This window comes from Magallana gigas, chromosome 6, assembly GCF_963853765.1.
Source record: "Magallana gigas chromosome 6, xbMagGiga1.1, whole genome shotgun sequence".
In the NCBI taxonomy this organism is placed as follows: Eukaryota; Metazoa; Mollusca; class Bivalvia; order Ostreida; family Ostreidae; genus Magallana; species Magallana gigas.
The window spans coordinates 4906291-4926867 of record NC_088858.1 but is presented as its reverse complement, the minus strand read 5'-3'; the positions used below and the strand labels follow the sequence as shown (position 1 = coordinate 4926867).

Here is a 20577-nt window from a genome sequence, read left to right as displayed (position 1 = left end):
TAACAGAGCAGTGATATCTGTGGGTTATACATCTCTCCTTAGGATATCCATGGGTATTCAAGTAGATATCTTTTTCACTGATATCCAGAAGAATTGTGATATTTGTTGTTACTGACTAGATATCTTTCTCACTGACAGCTAACAGAGCTCACAGGGAGGACTTGGACGCGATCCTGTTTGTGTTTGAGGTGAGTTTTTATATCCATATTTATACAGTCTATGTAAGTTTATATACACATACACGTAGTATATACACACAGTGGCTGATGGTTTACAGATATTAATCACAGTCCATGGGTTAATTTATCTTGTGGTTACCACCTGCACTACATGTATATAAACGAGTCCATGAAAAAAATTCTGTTTTTAAAAACTTTTTGAAATGATTTGTTTATCAAACCTTACATCTAGTATAATTTATATACATGTATTGGTAAGTGTTGATGGTAGTTTTTTTTTTTTATAGATGTTTTGCATTGATGGATGTATATTTTAAAATGCACATTTTATTTCAGAAAATACTCACCTTATTACCTGAATTAATTCACAAGCGATGGATGTTTCACAGCATTGGTAAGATTCAATAAATAACTTGAGCAAAAAAACATGATATATTTACCGGTTAAATAAAAGAACATTACATGTAGATATACAAGTACATACTACATAGAGCAAGTACATATATATAAATTTAGATAATCATATCTTGAGCTTCTTTTTTTTTTATAGGGAGAATACTTAAAAAGTTGTTGCATCCTGGAAATGGATTAAAGGTGTGTAGCAAAATTAACTTCAACTGAAATGACAATAATCTTCAACTCATATGACAATTTTCATTAATACACCAATAAAATTTTTTATTTGTAACACAGATCAGAAAGGATGGTATTCGGCTGTTTCTACTGTGGTATCAGATACTGAATGAGAATGCCTCAGAGGAATGTCATGAAATCTTCCTTCAGCTGGTGCCCGGCCTGGGAAAGGGGATTCACCAGGAAGTCTTGTACGGAAAATCTCAATCTGGAGCTGAGAGTAAGGAGAGTAAGTAACTGAGTCAAAATAGAGGCATGTAAACACAGAAAAGGGGAAGTAAAATAATTTGTCTGCTTCCCATTATGTTTCTTCTGAAAGAATTATGAATGTATACTATTAATGAACTTCTAAAGTACTTGAGCTGCTTTAATTATTCTGTGAATGTTGTCCATTTCAGGTTGCAGTGGGATTATTATATCAGGGGACATAACTCCAATATTACCTGGGAGTGGAGAAAAACTACCTGACAATATAACGAAGCATTACTTTGATGCCTTGATTTACTATATGGTATCAGAGGTAGGGATCATTGATTTCTAAAAAAGGGACCCACAAACTATTTGTTATAAGATGATACTATTGGAATAAAGCTATACAAGTCTGATTAAAATGTCTGGATATAATTGTAGTTTATGTCTTTAAATCATTGCTGTTAACTAGAATTTGTATGTGAGAGAAGTACATATGTACTGTTTTTGTATTGCAGGTCATTAAAGTAGAATGGAAGAATAAGAGGATGAGAGAGACTTGCTTTGTGTTCCTATTTGATAATTTCAAGTCCTCTTATTTGATGTGGCTTCTGCCAACATTTGATAAGGCTGGCGATATATATAATCCTAGATTAGGTAAGTACATGTAACACAATGTTTTTATAGATTAAAGATTCAGAAAGTTCAGATGAGTATCTTAATTCCGCAGTCACACATTCACGGATCAACTCCACGGTTCTATTATGGAATATTTTCCACGGTTAACACCGGAAAATCTAATGATCGTTAATTGATACGGAGTTAGTATGGATGCACTACGGAATGGATACAAATTAATACATACGAAATACAACGGATTTATACGGAGTTAAAATGGATTTCTACGTTCTAAAATGGTTTAGTGATTTTTACTAAGGAAGTACCACTGTGGTTTCATCCATAGTGAAATTTTGAACATGTTCAAAAATGATCGCAGCTATACATGTATTGCTACATTTGGATACGATAACAGACAGAAAAGCCACGGGTCAATACATATCGCCACGAATGATGCCGTATCGCTTCCGTAGCTAATCCGACATTTAATCCGTTGTGTATGACTGGGTCATAATGAAAAAAACCATCTTGTATTCCTGTACTGTTTCTGGAATCAACCAAATCAATAAAACTTACAATTACATGTATGTATGAGAGTTAAATGAGTTAGAATGTTTTATAGAGCACAAATATTTGCAGTAAAAATATTTTATAGATTTACCTGAGTCTCGTCAAGTGTCTGAGTTGGAGAGCCATGACATGCCAGGGAACGTGTCGGACTGCCGCTACTCCTTCATCAAATGGCTGGCTCACTTTGTCTTCATCTCCAAGCAGCATGACAAAGCCATAGAAAAGTCAGTAACAGCCTCTGGCTGTGTACACATAGTTATACTTGTGTTCAATTTAGTTACAGTTCCTATTGATTGTTTCTAAGCATTAGTTACGGTATCTTTTAATCACCAAACTATTTTTAGCTCACCGAGACGAAGTCAGGGGGAGCTTATGCTATACCCTCGGCGTCGGCGTCGGCGTCGGCGTCCGGACCTGGTTAAAGTTTTTGTTGCATGTCCTGTATCTAAGCTATTACTTGTCCTATCTTCACCAAACTTGCATGGATGATGCATCTGGACCTACTTATGGACTTGAAAGACTAGGATGCTGAATCTGAGTCCTAAATTTCAGATGCTGGAGGAGGTTAAGGTTGTTGGACCAGGTTAAAGTTTTTGTTGCAGGTGCCCTTTGATAGCAATATCTAAGTTACTCAGGTCCGTACTTCACCAAACTTGCATGGATGGTGTGTCTTATGATACTGATGCACCAGACAGGCTTGAATGCTGAATCTGAGCTATAGGTTTCGGATGCTGGAGGAGGTTAAGGTTTTTGGAGCAGGTTAAAGTTTTTGTTGCAGGTGCCCTTTGATAGCAATATCTAAGTTACTGCAGGTCAGTACTTCACCAAACTTGCATGGATGGTGTGTCTTATGATACTGATGCACCAGACAGGCCTAATGCTGAATCTGAGCTATAGGTTTCGGATGCTGGAGGAGGTTAAGGTTTTTGGAGCAGGTTAAAGTTTTTGTTGCAGGTGCCCTTTGATAGCAATATCTAAGTTACTGCTGGTCCGTACTTCACCAAACTTGCATGGATGGTGTGTCTTATGATACTGATGCACCAGGCAGGCTTGGGTGCTGAATCTGAGCTATAGGTTACAGATGCTGAAAGAGGTTAAGGTTTTTAGAGCTGGTTAAAGTTTTTGTTGCAGGTGCCCTCTGATGATGATATCTTAGTTACTGCAGGTCCGTACTTCACCAAACTTGCATGGATGGTGTGTCTTATGATACTGATGCACCAGACAGGCTTGAATGCTGAATCTGAGCTATAGGTTTCGGATGCTGGAGGAGGTTAAGGTTTTTGGAGCAGGTTAAAGTTTTTGTTGCAGGTGCCCTTTGATAGCAATATCTAAGTTACTGCTGGTCCGTACTTCACCAAACTTGCATGGATGGTGCGTCTTATGATACTGATGCACCTGACAGGCTTGAATGCTGAATCTGAGCCATAGGTTTCAGATGCTGGATATGGTTAAGTTTTTTGGAACAGGTCACATGTTTAATAGATGATAGTACTATTTCAAACTTGCATAGTTGACTAAACTGTAATATGAATGAATCACAGAGGAAGCTTCAGATGCAGAGCTTGATCTCATTTATCAAGGATGCTAAAAAATATATCTTAGTTATTACAGGTCCTAACTTCACCAAACTTGAATGGATGGTGTGTCTTATGATACAGATGCACCTGACAGGCATGGATGCTGAATCTGAGCCATAGGTTGTGGATGCTGGAGCAGGTTAAGTTTTAATTGCTTGTGCCCTCTGATGATGATATCTTAGTTATTACTGGTCTGAACTTCACCAAACTTGCATGGAGATGGGTCTTATGTATACTGATGCACCTGACAGGCTTGAATGCTGAATCTGAGCCATAGGTTTCGGATGCTGGATGAAGTTTAGATTTTTTTGAACAGGTCACATGATTTATAGATAATAGCTTGCATAGTTGATTTAACTATATTATAAATGAAACGCAGAGGTTGCTTCAGATGCAGAGCCTGATCTCCATTATCAAGGATGCTAAAGAAATCTCCTACCTCACTTAAACCTGCTTGATAGAAAGATGAGGTTGTTGTTAAATGATATAACACGATTCCTATGATAAAGTATTGTATGATATGAAACACTTTTGTTTAATATGATACAATATAATATCATATGTTATATTGTAAAAAGTTATATGATATGATATTGTATCAATTTTTTGGATATTTTATGATTTGATAGTGTATCATGATATTGTTTTGTATAGTATTGTATATTATGATACAATATTATATTGTATCATATGATATTGTATAATATGATATTGGTTTCTGTAATTTACAATTATATCACGCTGAACTATATTATATGATATTGTAATATTATATATTATCGTATCATACGATATTGTTTAATATGATATTGGTTTATATGATATATTATTGTATCATATGATACAATATGTATGTATAATATTGTATTATATAATATTTTACTTTATCACATAATATTGTATCATTTGATATGATACAATGTTATATCAAATTATATTGTATCATATGATACAATATCATATTATGTATCAAATATTATACAATATCATACAATACAATATATCATACTATATTATACAATATAATATCATATGTTTCAATGTTATGATGTATTATGTAATATGATATTGTATCATTTAATACAATATTGTATTATATATAATAATGTTGTATTATGTGATCAAATACAATAAGGTTTAACACAATACAATGTCATTTCATATTTACAATATCGTCTTTGTTTATTACAGTATTTTATTGTATTATATGATATATATTGTAAGTATGATAGGATGCAATATTTAATTTTATATTATTATATTGATTAATATATGAACATATGATTATCATACAATTTTTTAACAGATGATATATGATTTTGTGTCAAAACAGAATCCATGAATACCCAAGATCAAAAAGTATGATTTTCATATAATATGATAAAGGTGGTCTCATAGGGGTGATGCCTCGTCTCGGTGAGCTTTGTAATCTGTGATTACCTATGTTTTTCCTTGATTTAATGTAACGGTAGATGTTTACTTGAAAAATGTATTAAGCTGAATGGACATTCAATTAAGAAATAAGGAATCATTCTTTGAGTATTATAAGGGGATCAAATACGCTCAGGGTGATCATATTCAATAAAGCCCAGAGGGCTTTATGATAGATTTAATCACGCCAGACTGTATATGATCATCTCATAATATTCAAAGAATGATTCCTTATTGCTTATATTTATATGATTTTCAGCAATTGAATGATTAAATATTAAAAAAGTCATTGATGAAATATATAGGACCATATATAACAGAATCAATTTGTGGTGTTTTTACAGAAAAAGACACCGGAATATGTATTAAATATTAAATCACATGAAATGAGGCATTCCTTTGTGTGTTTCAAACAGTCAAGTTCCGGAGACAGTGGGTTCTGAGGAGGACATAACAGAGACAGACCAGCCAATGGCGGCCGCAGCAGAGAACATGCCGGGGAGTAATGCCAGCACGCTGTCCACGGGCTCCCACCACTCAGAGCTCGACTCCATGACGTCCAGTCTCTGCTACGAGGAGTGGGTGGACGAGAACGACATCGTCCGCTCTGTGTTACTGACCAGTCGCGAGAACATCAACATCATCCATGAGTCCTTCAGACAGGTTGAATTAACTTAATAACATACTGTTACATACATTATCCACTAAATATTCTTTTCATTTAATTTGCTTGTCTGTCTTTCATTGTCTCTTTCTTTCTCTCTTGCACTCTTGCTCTGTGACTGTCTCCTTTTCATATTCAAACACATAAAAAACAACCCAGCATTGTTTGATAAATTAATATGTAATACTGTGTCTCTACTTTCAGGCATTTCTGTTTTCCTTGAATCAGTCCAAGTCCATCAAAACAGTGATCAGTGTTTATAAGGACTGGTTTCAGGTAATTAACTACAGCCATGGTTTGTATGGAGAATTACACAGGTAGAACTGAATGCTAGGGATGCATGTATGGGTAACTCACAGTCAAACATTAATATAGAATCTTGATGATAGTCTAACAACTTATGTTCTGTCCCAGGTTTCTGTTACTGTCACTTGTTCTTGATAATATAATGTTTCTTCTACATGTATTGCTTGATATTTCGACTTAGATAAATACCTTTGTATATAAACTACATTCATTGACTAGAATAAAGAAAGTTAAGGTATTGTATTTGAAACACTACCTCTATCACTTAAGATTCAAAGACACATCTTACATGTACCGGTAATGAATAGTGTATGAATTTTTTAGCGTTAACATGAATAAGACATATCCTACATAAAATGAATAGCGTTTGGAAATTTTGAATTGAAATCGACATGAAAATACCCAGCTGATAATGTGAAAAAATTTGTGCAAGTTATATAGAGCTCTTAAGATTAAAGAAATAAGAAATAAGGAATTTGTGTAATATATGTAGGCCTTATACTAAATACTGTAAAAAAAAAAAGAAAAAAAAGGAGAGGACACTTGTCTTAGAGGAAACCTTGGACTTTATTCCTCACATCTATTTTGAGTGTTCTCTGCTGTATGTAATATATTTATCATTCTATATTTATTTATCTAGAAAATTGATGATAAAAGTTACTAAAATAGAAATCTGGACAGAGCATAGTATTTTTTTGTTAATGAGTACTTTTTTTCAACCCTTAGTTTTCAATAGATAAATATTTCTTTTTATGTTTTATATATTTTACATTTGTATGCAGATTTCTTGTGCATTCATATTTTAATTACCTATTATTTGAAAAAAACTTTTTCCAGATATTTTTGGAAAAACACGTTGAACTTCACAGAATTATTTTGTTCCTGATGGCAAAACAAAGCATTGAGATTTTACTAATGATATTTAAACAGAGAAAAATATAACTAATGTTGGAGCTGAGGAATACGTGCAAACAATTGAGATGGTCATACATGATCCACCCTAGTACTTATATTTAAGTTATAAGCAGAAGACACAGTTATTAACCATTGTCTAGTTGCATGATGTATTGGAATGTATTACTTGGTGCATTGTAACATAGGTATATTGCATGGATGTTGCAAATTTAGAAGTTTGTTGAATGTTTCACAGTGAGATTGTAGGACACTAAGGTTACTAACAGTTTAGCGCCTCCATCCAATTTAATGCTCCTCTTGTGCATAAACTGAATGCTGTTTTTCCTTACATAGCATGCTGACCAAAAACCTATCTTCATGCAAGAACCGTCCGATATAGGCTTAGGTCATGCTCCAGATCACCATAGCAGCTTATCTGATATATTGGAAGAGGATTCGTCAGATGTATGTATAAGCAAGAATGTGTAGTGTCTCATATTCTATTACATATATATGTATTACACTTAAGTTTTAATGTATGTTCTTGTATAATGAGGTTTTACACCAAGTAGGTACATGTACATATATTATATAAGCCAGGTATAGAACTTGAAATCTTTCAATTTTTTCTCTCTTGATGGCATTGGTTTGAATCTTGTGAAATAACATATAGTAGTCATCAGAACCTTTGTACATGTAATACTTTTGATATAGATGTATATAGTAAAAAAAACATTTTGACAATCAGTACAGGGTAATAACTCAAGTTTGGAAAACTTAAAAGTTTCTTTTATGGGCCAATTCTTTGAGAGTTAATCAAAAATATTCATAAAATTAATTCAAGCCTTAAAAAGGTTTTTAAAAAATATTTTCTATTACCCAGTATGTTAATTAAAAAAGAGAGATTTTTAGGGAGTCTGGTTCTGTCAGGAGTTTATTGCTTGTTGTGAAGGAGTATGTATCCTTATCTTTACAAAATAACCTTCAACGCATGTACCGGTATCTATATCTTCACAAAACTAGCTAAGATTGACTGGGTATCCATAGATACATGTATCTGTATTTTTACAAAATAACCTGATAAGAATTTAAAGTATGCATTGCTGTCTATGATGTTACAAAATAACCAAAGATCAACAAGGAGTATGTATCTAAATGTACATCTATCTTACAAAATAGCCAAAGATCAGCTGTGAAAATATATCTACCTGGTATACCGTGGTATATTTACCAAAGAAGTTAAGATAGACTTGGAGTTTGTATCAATATTTTTACAAAATAAGCAAAGTTAAACTTGGAATGGTTATTGGTATACACAACAACAATTAATTTTCTAAAGAACAATTAAATTATCATTAGTTTTAATTTTGTCTTTGACCTCTTTCATTACATGAGAAATATGAATCCACAAGACTATTGTTTCTCCCAGGAATCTGCACCACAGACCAAAGACCTGTCCAAGTCTCTGCCGTCTTTGGATTCTATCAACAATTCTCGCATTAGGAATGCATCTTACCTGGGCGCCATTGGGGATCTAGCGGATGGGGGGAGGTTAAATGATGTCAGAGCAGGCATTCAGAAAGTCCTACAGGTCTTCATTGTAAACTCCGCCAATGTTTTCCTTCTGCAGACAGATGATGAAAGTGCCATGTCAGAGCAGGTACCCCAGATTGATGAGTTAATGAGCAAGTTTCCTGTATTAGGACTGGGTATTCATTGGAGCAAGAATCCATGTTGTAATCTCTCATTGCAGGTGGATTTATGTAAGAAGGTTATTAATATCTACAGATATCTAGTCATGAATATCAACATGGAACAGAAGACTTGGTAATTACTATTTGATGTTTCTGTATTTATGGAACATCAAACACTGTGATGGAATGAGATTAACTGTAGATTCCACAACTACATCTTATGGTTGAAACTTCAACAATCTAACACACATTATTGTTTTGAATATTAGGGAGAAAATGCTCCAGGTTTTGCTGTGTATTACAACAGGGGTACTAGGAGATGTTCCCATTTTCAACCGTAAACCAACGGATCTCCAGAAAAGATTAGCTACTCCAATATTTCAGGTACTTATACAAGTCAGAACAGCTTGCTTACAATTCTGTAGCTTATTGTTTTCTTGTAATGTGTTAGATCATATGTGAATAAATGCCCTACTGGTATTGTGATAATAAATCTTATGTATGTTTAATATACTACAGGTGTCTGATATAAGTTTAATATACTACAGGTATCTGATATAAGTTTGGAGCCAAAACTTAAAAATCAATGATATCTCCCCCCAACCTCAACATCTCTTTCTCCTGAACTTCTAAAATTGGCAAATCTGTTGTGAAATAAGCACTAGAGCTTCAACAGATGGCAAAATTGTCTGTTTATTATTGTAAAAATATAAATGCGACAAAAGGAGGACAGCTTGAATCAAATTTTCAATTTACCTCTCTTATGTACTCAGTGCTATTGATGGTTGATGAACACTGAAAAATAGAAGTTTTGTATACAATGTACAATTTGGTTTTATCAGTTCAAATGTTGTTTAAGGAATGCTTCCTTTGAACTGAGCCGAACCTATACTGACTTGGAGTAGCCTCAGTACTTGGATAAGTAGCACTAAGTACTGGCCGAGAGCCCAGACAATAGTTGAAACTTTATCAGACAGGAGCATATTGATTAATAGTGATTTGTATAAACTTAAAAATACCTAGTCAAGCACCCTGAAGTCTTTCAGTGGATTTTCTGGGAACATGTTGCTAGTCTCAAAAGTTTTAACTTTAACAGTAAATGGATAATCCATGAGTAGCTTTCTTGGTACAATGGAGATACTGGTAAGCCCCTTTACCTCACTAGATCATCATCATTATACATGGATAGAGTGTTTTTCAGTTGTCATTGACTTCTTTCTTATGTCTACAAATTATACTTACTGTATATACTTGTTATGTCCGTGGTGGTCCATGATTGTAAATTCCATGCTATTCTCTATTTCAGACGATCATTGTGACCTGGATCAGGGCCAATCTGTGTGTGTTTGTTAGTGGTCAGCTATGGGACCAGTTCCTTGGGGTGCTTTCCTCCCTGTCAGGCTGGCCAGAACTCATCAGACAGTGGGCCGTAAGTACATGGTCTTGCTATTTTAACAGTGAATGACTGTGTGTGGCAGTGGATGGTATCCTCTTTGTTTTAGCACCATCATCAGGTGGCTTTTGGACAATGAGTGATATGTATTTGTATTAGTACCATTAAGAGGCTCAATGGTCATGGCCATTTTTACAGTATACTTATCTCCTTAAGAGGAAGACCTCTGTATAAGAATATAGGAACATTACCAAATTTAAAAACTAAAATATTGGGAATATTTCTTTACTAAATTTTGGTTTATGGCCAAAAATTTCATGTCAAAGTTTAAGGCAGATATGTTGGTAAATTTGTTGAACACCAGCTTCTTACAGTGAACGTGTTTGTCAGCAAGGGGGAAGTACTCTCTAACAAGTAACGCTTTTATTGTTGTTTTCAGTGAATAATCAAAAATTTGTGATGGTAAAAGTTATTGTGTGATTTCCGATAGATATATTTAAACCAGTTCCTTGAGTAGCCATCTTTTGCAAACTGGGACAGTGAGTGATGAAATACCGCATTTGTCAGATCAACTGACTTCTAACATATTTTTCTTTATTGATTTTCTTAAATAGCTACAGACTAAGGAAGAATATCAATTTTCTTTTTCCTATGATTTTTGGTTCTATACAGATTTTTTGTTGTTCATACTGTATGCTGCATACATGTTTCAGCACTCATCCGTTTGTTTTTAAGTTACATTTGATTTATTCTGTATGTATGCTACATAATGTGATTAAACAAAGAAATGTTATGCGGGTTTTTATTTTGTTATTTGGAAATAATTACTATGTGACTTGGATACAGATGTAAAATATATTTCTTTCAACAGAACACAATGGACACACTGACTCGAGTGCTGGCTAAGCAAGTTTATGGACTGGATCTAACGGACCTACCGTTACAGCGGCTGACAGAGCAGAAAGAGAAGAGGCGCAGGGGAAAGAGTCAAGGTACACAACTCTTACAGGACTTACATGTACATGTGTTGTAGTCAACTCGAAAGAATTGTTTTCAGATGTTCTGATGAAATATCTGAATATAACAAATCCGTAGAATAATTGTTTTTAGAATTATGTCTTGTAAAGTTAGCGTAATAATTTGTTGATTAATTAATTAGAGATCCCTAGGAACAAAAGCAATGACAAGAGTTTTTCCCGGTCATGGAGCAAGAATGAGCCTCCCAATGACAAGGCCTTTACCAGCAATGCTGTTCCTTTTGAGAGGGGGAAATACAAGAGTGATGGTCAGTAAGACTCATACATACATAGATCAATAAACCCATTAATGTCTGTACAGGTGCATGGTTTTTGAATGATATGAACTGTGATTGTGCTGTAGGAGCTGGTGGCAGTAAGTCACGGCCTGACCTCAATAAGCAGCGGTCACTGAGTGGGGAGCCCTCACCTTCCCACTCCCGCCAGCCCTCCAATGCCTCGGACTCTGCCCTCTACATCAGGAGCAACAGTGACGGCAATCTGGCCGACCCTAAGGACCTGGTGGAGAGATTAAAAGGTACAGACCCTGTTCTGTCCATTTAGTCAGACAATTGTAACAATTTAATTTTATAATGCATGTTGAATGAGATGAGTTATGGCTGTTATAAAACAAAGTTTTACTTTTAACAAATTGCATGCAGTGCAATGCTCTTTGAAAATATGATAATCATAATGTATTGTGACATGATCCTGCCACCAGCAGAAGCTTTACAGAGTTATTTTATTCTTTGTTTAACTTATGTATACTTCTATTTGCATAGGCCATAATTTACATGTTCATTACCCATGGTACACTCATGATAAGGTCAAATCTTATGTATGTAAAACTCTATGCTGAATATTCAAGTAAATATGTTTATTAGATCAAATGTAGCTCACAACTCTCCTAGTGCTTTAGATTTACTGTAATACAAAACGAAGAAAAAATTATATCTTGAGTGAAAAAAATTGTTCTACTCCTGAATTTTGTGGAATTAAGATAAAATACAAAACTTTAGGAGAAATTATTTGTTAATGGACTTCGATACTTTTTCTCAGGTGTGACGTCAGAAGAGATGAGAGAGAAGCATGATAGCACGGTTATACCTGCATGTACAGTGTCAATCTCCAGCACTTCCGAAAACATAGGTACGCACTGCTTAAATCAATCTAACTCAGTCTTATATATGTACACAAAACAGGTACACACTGCTTAAATCAATCTAACTCAGTCTTATATATGTACACAAAACATAGGTACGCACTGCTTAAATCAATCTAACTCAGTCTTATACATGTACACAAAACATAGGTACGCACTGCTTAAATCAATCGAACTCAGTCTTATACATGTACACAAACCATAGGTACGCACTGCTTAAATTGATCTAACTCAGTCTTATATATGTACACAAAACATAGGTACGCACTGCTTAAATCAATCTAACTCAGTCTTATACATGTACACAAAACATAGGTACGCACTGCTTAAATCAATCTAACTCAGTCTTATACATGTACACAAAACATAGGTACGCACTGCTTAAATCAATCGAACTCAGTCTTATACATGTACACAAACCATAGGTACACACTGCTTAAATCTAACTTAGCAATAAAAATATGAAAATATACACAAAACATAGGTACGCACTGCTTAAAAAGATCTAACTCAGTCTTATACATGTACACAAAACATAGGCACACACTGCTTAAATTGATCTAACTCAGTCTTATATATGTACACAAAACATAGGTACACACTGCCTAAATCAATCTAACTCAGTCTTATATATGTACACAAAACAGGTACGCACTGCTTAAATAGATCTAACTCAGTCTTATACATGTACACCAAACATAGGTACACACTGCTTAAATCAATCTAACTCAGTCTTATATATGTACACAAAACATAGGTATGCACTGCTTAAATTGATCTAACTCAGTCTTATATATGTACACAAAACATGGGCACACACTGCTTAAATAGATCTAACTCAGTCTTATACATGTACACAAAACATAGGCACACACTGCTTAAATCAATCTAACTCAGTCTTATACATGGACACAAAACATAGGTATGCACTGCTTAAATTGATCTAACTCAGCAATAAAAATGTACAGAAAACATACGCATCATTACACCTGTGTAACTCAGAAATATACATGTACACATAACATAAGTACATAGAGCTACACCTCTTAAACAGAGCCATATACATTTACAAAAACATATGACATTTTATGTACACCTACGCCTCTCTAACTGAGTAATATAATGTTCAGAAAACATAGCTTCGCACATCTCCACCTCTCTAATTGAGCAATACACACATATACAAAACATAGGTACACAGAGCTACACCTCTAACTGTGTCTTATGTTTAGCTAAGCTTTTTGATGCATCTTGTATACTTGTGTACTGATGAAAAACATAAGTACAAACTGTGTACGAATGGCCTTTAATTTAATGCTGCATATTTGAATGTTCTTAACTTAAATACTTGTACCTGTATTTGTACCCAGATGAGAATGGTGTGGCATCATTTAGTTACTCCAGAGTAAATCTGTGTCCACCATGTAGACTTACAGTATTGCTGTTAGTATCAAGGTTTACAAACATCTGCAATAATTTGTGTAGGTTTATGTATTTAAAGTTTGTGGCTTGTATTTCTTTCTCACATTAAAAATTGACATATAATTTTGCTGATTAAACTAAAATCTCTCTTGTTATAAAATACAAATGATTTTGCCTGACCTGTTTGATCACTATAAAAGGTCAAAATTTGTGATTTCAAACTGTCATTTTGATGAAGATGTGAACAATTTGATTGAAATATGTGCATTATAAATGTGACAGGTTTGGGGGCAATTTATTTTAAACTTGTTCTATAATACATGTAATGTCACTGTTTCTCTCATGATTTATTTCTACTAGTCTCTAATGAATTATTCAAAAATAAAATAAAATGTGATACATGTCAAAATCTTGGACAACTCCCATGTAAACAAAAGCAACTTGCACGTTGATTAATTATCGAAACTTTTCAAAGTCCATCAATTTCAAGAGAAACTAATCATAGTAAACATGCAATCTGGCGTTACTTAACTGGGAAAAGCTATTTCAACCCGTATATTGCAGACTTTGTTTTTTTTTTTTGTAGAAATTGATCAAATGTCTTATTACTCTTTCATGATAAAGTACAAAACTCTGCAAAATATTTAAATGTAATTGAAGTGAATCGTTAAGTATAAATCTTGATGTATTATCTGAAATAAAGGGCACCAAGGTTAGGTCGCAATAAAAAAAAAAATGAGTTATCTCCCTGTAGCTGCAAACCTATATATACATGCATTAAATATATTATGCATATATATCTTTATATTTATGAACAGATTACCGCGGCATTAATATTTTGTACATTTACAACACTAACAGAGGATGTAATCATCTTCTGAATCATATCTCTTGTTGAATGATAAATGTTAAAGTTGGTCAGAAATATACAAGAACTTGCAATTGTTTTGTTGTTTGTCATGAGATTACAACAGTTATATTTATCAAAACAAAATGTGATTGTGTTCTACTTCACAGGCATACATGTATATAGTGTTTGATTCTGTTGATAGTGAACTTGATTTTCGTGTAATTAAGAATCGCTTATTATGAGGCCTTAAACTGTGTGCGTCCTTCCTTTGTGTTGTGCATTTCTGCCGTTTATGAGAATGGTATCAATCACAATGTAACCAGGGCTAATACCTACTAGTGTCCTCAGGGTCCATGGTTTTCTGCCAGTTGTCTCCCTTTGGTTCTCTACATCACTCATCTCTAACCATCACAGTTTTGTTAGAACCTCTGGTATTTGTTTGTTGACTTGCATAAATCTGCACTTGAACTACCTAAAGCTGCAGAAAAAAAGGAAAGAATTTTTTTATGAAAGTAGAAAAACAGGTGGGTTTTTTTGGGGGGGGGGGGGGGCATGGACAGGTACATACATGTATTTTATTTTGCATGATCCTGATGATCCTGCCATAGATGAATTTTTTTTATCCCCAGTGAGACAGAAGTCTGTGTGTTTACCAGTTATTATTCAGTAAAAAACAGTAAATCATCTCTCAAAAACATCGGTGTTAGACCAGTGGTGGCAGACTTCTGATCTCTTAGATTCTTTGTTGTTTAATGGTTAAGGAAAATTAGGCGAAGGCATTTGAAATTCACTGTTTTTATCAAATAATCCTTCATGCAAGCATCCTGTCCTGGTGACAGGTTTTCGAGCACATCACAACGACTTTTGCTCTTACATTACTTAGAAATACACAAATAAACCAGCTGTAGAAGGTGACTGCAGATAAAATTTAATGTTTGAATCAATGACATATACATCTACATGTACTAAAATAATCAGTGTATTTGATTCTTTTTCATAACAATTAAAACGTCATAATTGTTTGGTATCATAATTACATTCAAGTAAAGCAGTTGAGTCAATCCAATGATATTTGTCTGTGATGAAAATCCTGAAATTTTGTTGGTGGAGAAGAAAGCTGTATAGGGGATGTACATCATGCATTGTAAATAAAATAATTCCATTACATAAGACTTGCAGAGTTGTCGTTCCTTCAAGTGACGTCACAATGGATTTCTTGCACATTGATCCCACAGAATTTTTCGGCGTCAGTAAATTTCGACCCACAATGCAATTTATCAATGTCGGACGATCTCACTAGACTTGATTCCTTCTCGCGAGAATCAAAGTAAAACTTTTGAGAAACAGATAAATTGTGTAATTTCAAGAATATCATGCTTTTTAAGTAAACAAAACAGTATATTTCACTTAGTTTTTTTTTTTTTAGGTTTTTTTTCAAAAAGACAGACGACACTTGACCGACGTGAACTTTGACGTCACAATAAGGGGAAATTACTCTAAGTAGTTATTGTAAATCTGCTGAAATATAAATACCAAAATCTTCTCAAAATCTTGCAAAGCTAACGAATGGGGACATCTTTTTTTTTTTAAAATAGGAAACAGTTGTAAGTTGCTCTCATTTGGATGAATGCTCACAATATATTTACAGTAATTTATTTCCAGGAACGTTTTTTAAAAGGGGCGCGGCAGCATCATTCAAAGAATATTTACAAGCAAAATATGAAAAGAAATTCTCAAAATCAGGGAAATTCTAATCCGGGTGAGGAATGGTGAGTGCGTAGTATGCATTTAGCTCTTTAATTGCTCAATGGTATCTTTATTTTCACATTTATTACATCCTCCCGGGGGGGGGGGGGGGGGGGGGTCTAAAACCGTTTTTCTTATATGATCAGCTAATTTTTTTTATACGTAAATTATATTTTTTTTAAACGGGGGGGGGGGGGGGGTTGTGGACTCTATGAAAAGTCAATTTTTTATATGCAAGTTTAAGAAAAATGTCTGCTGCAAGAAAAGAGGAAATAAACTGCAATAAACATTATGTTAAAATCTTTATTATTCAACAACATTGTAAAAACTGAGATAAATTCTATTTAAATAAATAAACAATCTTATAAATTATGAATAATGAAAATTTACTAGAAAAAATAGGCATGTTTATATTTTATTTTGCATTCAAATTCATTTACTTTACGTTGATACTTTTATTTTTATTGATTTATCATAATTCATTATTTGATCACATGCTGCGCTCGCCCCAACGGTCATACTGTAAAACATATTACCTACAGACAGATATAGAATTCTTTTTCCCCTCCGTGACGTGACCGCCTCCATGCAGTGTTATTCTTTACAGTATACTTAGCGGTACTCTGCTTTGTCTCTAGAGGAACATAGGGCCTTACAGGCTATCTTATTCTGAGACTCTGGTAGAGACACTTGTTTATAGACTGAATGTTTTCAGTCAGTCAGCCAGTTTTGACTTCTTCCATGTTCAGACCCTTAAAGAAAGCTGTGTCTTAAATAGTTTAGTTTATTGATGTGTTGCCTTTCCTATTCCTGTGTCCTTTGTGTATTGTGGTCCACCATGTATGAGAATAGTATCAGTCTCTATGTACTGAATTGTGAAGGTTTACTGATTTCCTTATGGTCCATGTTTTTTTTCCAAAGATTTGAACTGGTGACCTTTTATCCACAAGTGAATTGTTGTAGACCGCTGTGTTGCTAGAATCATCCCAAGTATAGTAGATGTGTTATGGGGGTCATCTATGACAGACATATCCTGTACAAAGATGGGCTACTATATCACATAGAGATCTGTCTCTGTTATATATACTGAGGTTCTGGGTAGTGTCAATGACCATTAGAAGAGGGGCAGTGTAGTGTTTGACAGTTCATCATTTAGATGGTGGTTATCAAAGGTAACCCTTGCTACAGGTAGATTCTAGAGCAATTCTTTATGTGGTTGTTTATGATTATAAATAGAGACAGATGAATGAGGGTTTTTTATATTTGTTTGGTAGTACATGTGTATGTTAACTAAGACTTGTTTCATTTTGATTGCCAGATTTTCCCTGAGAAATAAAGAACTTTTTTTCAGTTTGATAAGATCTTTTTTTATCAGTCTTTTACAAATAATTTTTAGTGATTTCTCCCCCCTTTTTTTAACATTGAGTGTGTACATGTGTACATTTATTTGTGTGGACTGAGATGACAGGACGTCCTATCTGAAGCACTACAGAGATGTTATCCATGTTTATTTCAAATTCTTATGTAATGAGACAGGATGTAAGGTAATAAATATGATATATAGGTACTGATTTATAACTAATCATGACTGATGGTCAGTTACGTCGGGATCGGAAGGATGTGTACCACAACACTGTGTGTCAATCTATTTCTGATGTCAGTCCTCAATGAGCTCAATCAAGCAAGATCGATGATAAGTTTCTTCTTTTTGTAAATGTGAAGGACTTGAAGTGTGTTGGAATTGTCTTTTTGTGTGTACTTGTGTATTGGGAAATTAATAGCAGCCCACAGGATGTAATCTCTTTTCCCGTACAGTGAGGGGGCTACAGTGTAGAGGAAGTCCTACAGTACCAGCCAAATGACATGTCCAGCTGTCTCACGGCCTGTCACCTCTGTTGTTGGTCATTTTGTAAATGTGGGTCATTCATCTGATTGATTATCTATTGGCAGATAATTTGAATGAATTTCATTCAAGTGTTGGTAGCAATAAAGGGAATAATTTTAACAGTTGTAGATATAAGTAAAGATATTTATGAATTCTACAGTGTCATTTTTTATGGATAAATAAAGAAATTATATCTTACCAAATTTTTTTCAAAAATTACTTTTATTGTTTTGCTAATTAAGATAATTCTATTTAAATATCTTAAATTGGAAACTTAAATAAACAGGTCTGACATTTAAACCTGTTTTTCTTGACTGATTATTGATGTATGTAGGTAATTAAAAAAACCAACTTGTACATGTATCATCTTATCAAAATGCCAAAAAAAATTAGTGTCTCAACCAAACACCTTGGAGATTCGCTACTTCATGTTTTGAATGACTTTGTTTATATGCTGAAAAAACTCTTCTCTGCTGCATGCTTATTTTCACTGAAATAGATTCAAGTCTTAGACCTTGACCTTGAATTCTTCTTCTGTTAGGGCTTTTTGTGACATGCTAGGATTATATAACATTGCCATATATTTACATAAGTAGTAAAATCTGTTTCATGCTTCGGTGGTCTTCGAGATCTAGTAGAGTCGGCTAACACTTGGACTCTGTTCAAATGTATAACATGCCGAAAAAGGGGAGTTTGAATGCATTCATTTATTTCTGAAATTCATGTGCACAAAACCATGGAAAAGAGATAGGGCTTCTTTATCAACCACTGATATAGCATTACAAGATTTTGTATAGGTCCCTTGTATTGCCTCTGTATGTCCTAGACTAGTTATGTTTTAACAGAGACACTTTTATGCCACACTGTATTTAAAACATGTATGTATCACACTGTATATTAGTTATAACTTAGTAAGTAAATATCCTCTGTAGGCAGAATGTGGAAAAGAAAAGTGTTCAAAAGGCTGTATTCATTACGCTGTAGGGAACTTGTCATTTGTTTCTCAGTGGATGACCATTATACACCTGGACTCTCTATCACATGATTATGTTTATTGATTATTGATTTTAGATTCCCCTGCCCCGGAGGATCTGGAGGTGGCCAAGCTGAGCATGCGGGATCTCCAGAGTGATCCGGATGTAGACAGTATCAGTTTCGAGCACTCGGAGCAGGATACCTCCTACAGGTGTACAGGTGAGTCCAGTGTCTGGCCTAACTATACTTCAGAGATCTCCCTATTGTGCTTGGCATAGGTTTCTGTAAAATTGCGTCATTGTGACTTTTTCAGTTTAGTTAGGATAAGTTCTGCTAAAATACTTCTATACTCTGTCTCAAGATATCTTGGATTTACATTTTGCTTAAGGTACTTCACTACACCGAGACTTATACTTTTTAAGACACTACGTCACAAGATGGCGATTTAAATGTTTTGTTAAACTGTTTGTATCAATCGATTCAGATGTATATCGTCATAGCTCAGTGGTTAAAGTATCAGGCTTGTGAACCGCAGGTAATGAGTTCGAATCCACCTGGGGCTTTTGTTCATGTTTACTGAATGACATTTTTGAAAATATCATTTTTTATCTAAAATTGTACATTTTCTCGCCTCTTTGATATATATATAATTCTTATCCATCATTCTTTCTATCATAATCAAGTAAATTTCTGCTGATTTGAGAAACTATTTCAAGGTGTAGTGAGGTACCTTAAGTGCATGATATTTATTAATACCTCAGGATTCAAACGATGTTCATTCAAAAGTATGAAAAATTTCCAAGATTTCTCAGTCGAAACATCCCTGTTAGCTTATCAGGTTTCAATACAATGCTAAAAAATGCGATGCCTACAGGTATTTTGCATTGCAGTAATCCCGGATGATAACGTTGTAAAATTGCGCGATGTATTCTGAATGTATTCCGAATGGAGAAAAGATGTAAACATTCCCCATTATAAATCTCCGTAAGGAAACTTTTTTCGTTTCTGTGAATTTTTCCGAGTGAAAGATGATAATGTGTCGATGAAATTATCTTGGAAATTATCCCTTTCAACTATTTCAATTATGTGTGTTTTTATTAAAAAGCGTCCAAATGTGCTGCATAAATATCTTGGGACAGACTATAACAATTATCATCATAAAAGGTTTTTAAATAAAGAAATCAATTTAGTAAAAAAAATTTGTATAGGGTGATTTCACCATGCATCGGACACCTTTGGATTTTTCCCTTTGTTCACGCATCAAATATCGTCCAAATATAAATAAAACTTGTTTTAAAAGTTGCAGGTTTTCCCCTTGCTTAATTATTGAAGAAAAAATTGTGAAATTGTTAAAAATGTAGAAAATAAAGCAA

At 34.1% G+C, this 20577-nt stretch overlaps 1 protein-coding gene across 9 annotated transcripts in view; it reads left to right on the top strand.

The window, feature by feature from the left end:
• Positions 1-20577, top strand: part of LOC105337857 (ral GTPase-activating protein subunit alpha-1) — a 41857-nt gene that overhangs the window by 3815 nt on the left and 17465 nt on the right. For 7 of the 9 annotated variants that reach the window (XM_011442772.4, XM_011442771.4, XM_034469391.2 and 4 more), the window contains exons 3-21: positions 139-188; positions 516-573; positions 730-773; positions 873-1041; positions 1211-1332; positions 1520-1658; positions 2275-2413; positions 5614-5860; positions 6066-6137; positions 7416-7526; positions 8491-8721; positions 8815-8888; positions 9025-9139; positions 10062-10184; positions 11020-11140; positions 11308-11433; positions 11529-11702; positions 12224-12313; positions 19301-19423. In XM_011442772.4, coding sequence (XP_011441074.3) covers positions 139-188; positions 516-573; positions 730-773; positions 873-1041; positions 1211-1332; positions 1520-1658; positions 2275-2413; positions 5614-5860; positions 6066-6137; positions 7416-7526; positions 8491-8721; positions 8815-8888; positions 9025-9139; positions 10062-10184; positions 11020-11140; positions 11308-11433; positions 11529-11702; positions 12224-12313; positions 19301-19423 — 2328 coding nt within the window. The remainder of the gene's footprint in view (positions 1-138; positions 189-515; positions 574-729; positions 774-872; positions 1042-1210; positions 1333-1519; positions 1659-2274; positions 2414-5613; positions 5861-6065; positions 6138-7415; positions 7527-8490; positions 8722-8814; positions 8889-9024; positions 9140-10061; positions 10185-11019; positions 11141-11307; positions 11434-11528; positions 11703-12223; positions 12314-19300; positions 19424-20577) is intronic. The other 2 variants (XM_034469396.2, XM_034469395.2) reach the window with 2 other exon arrangements.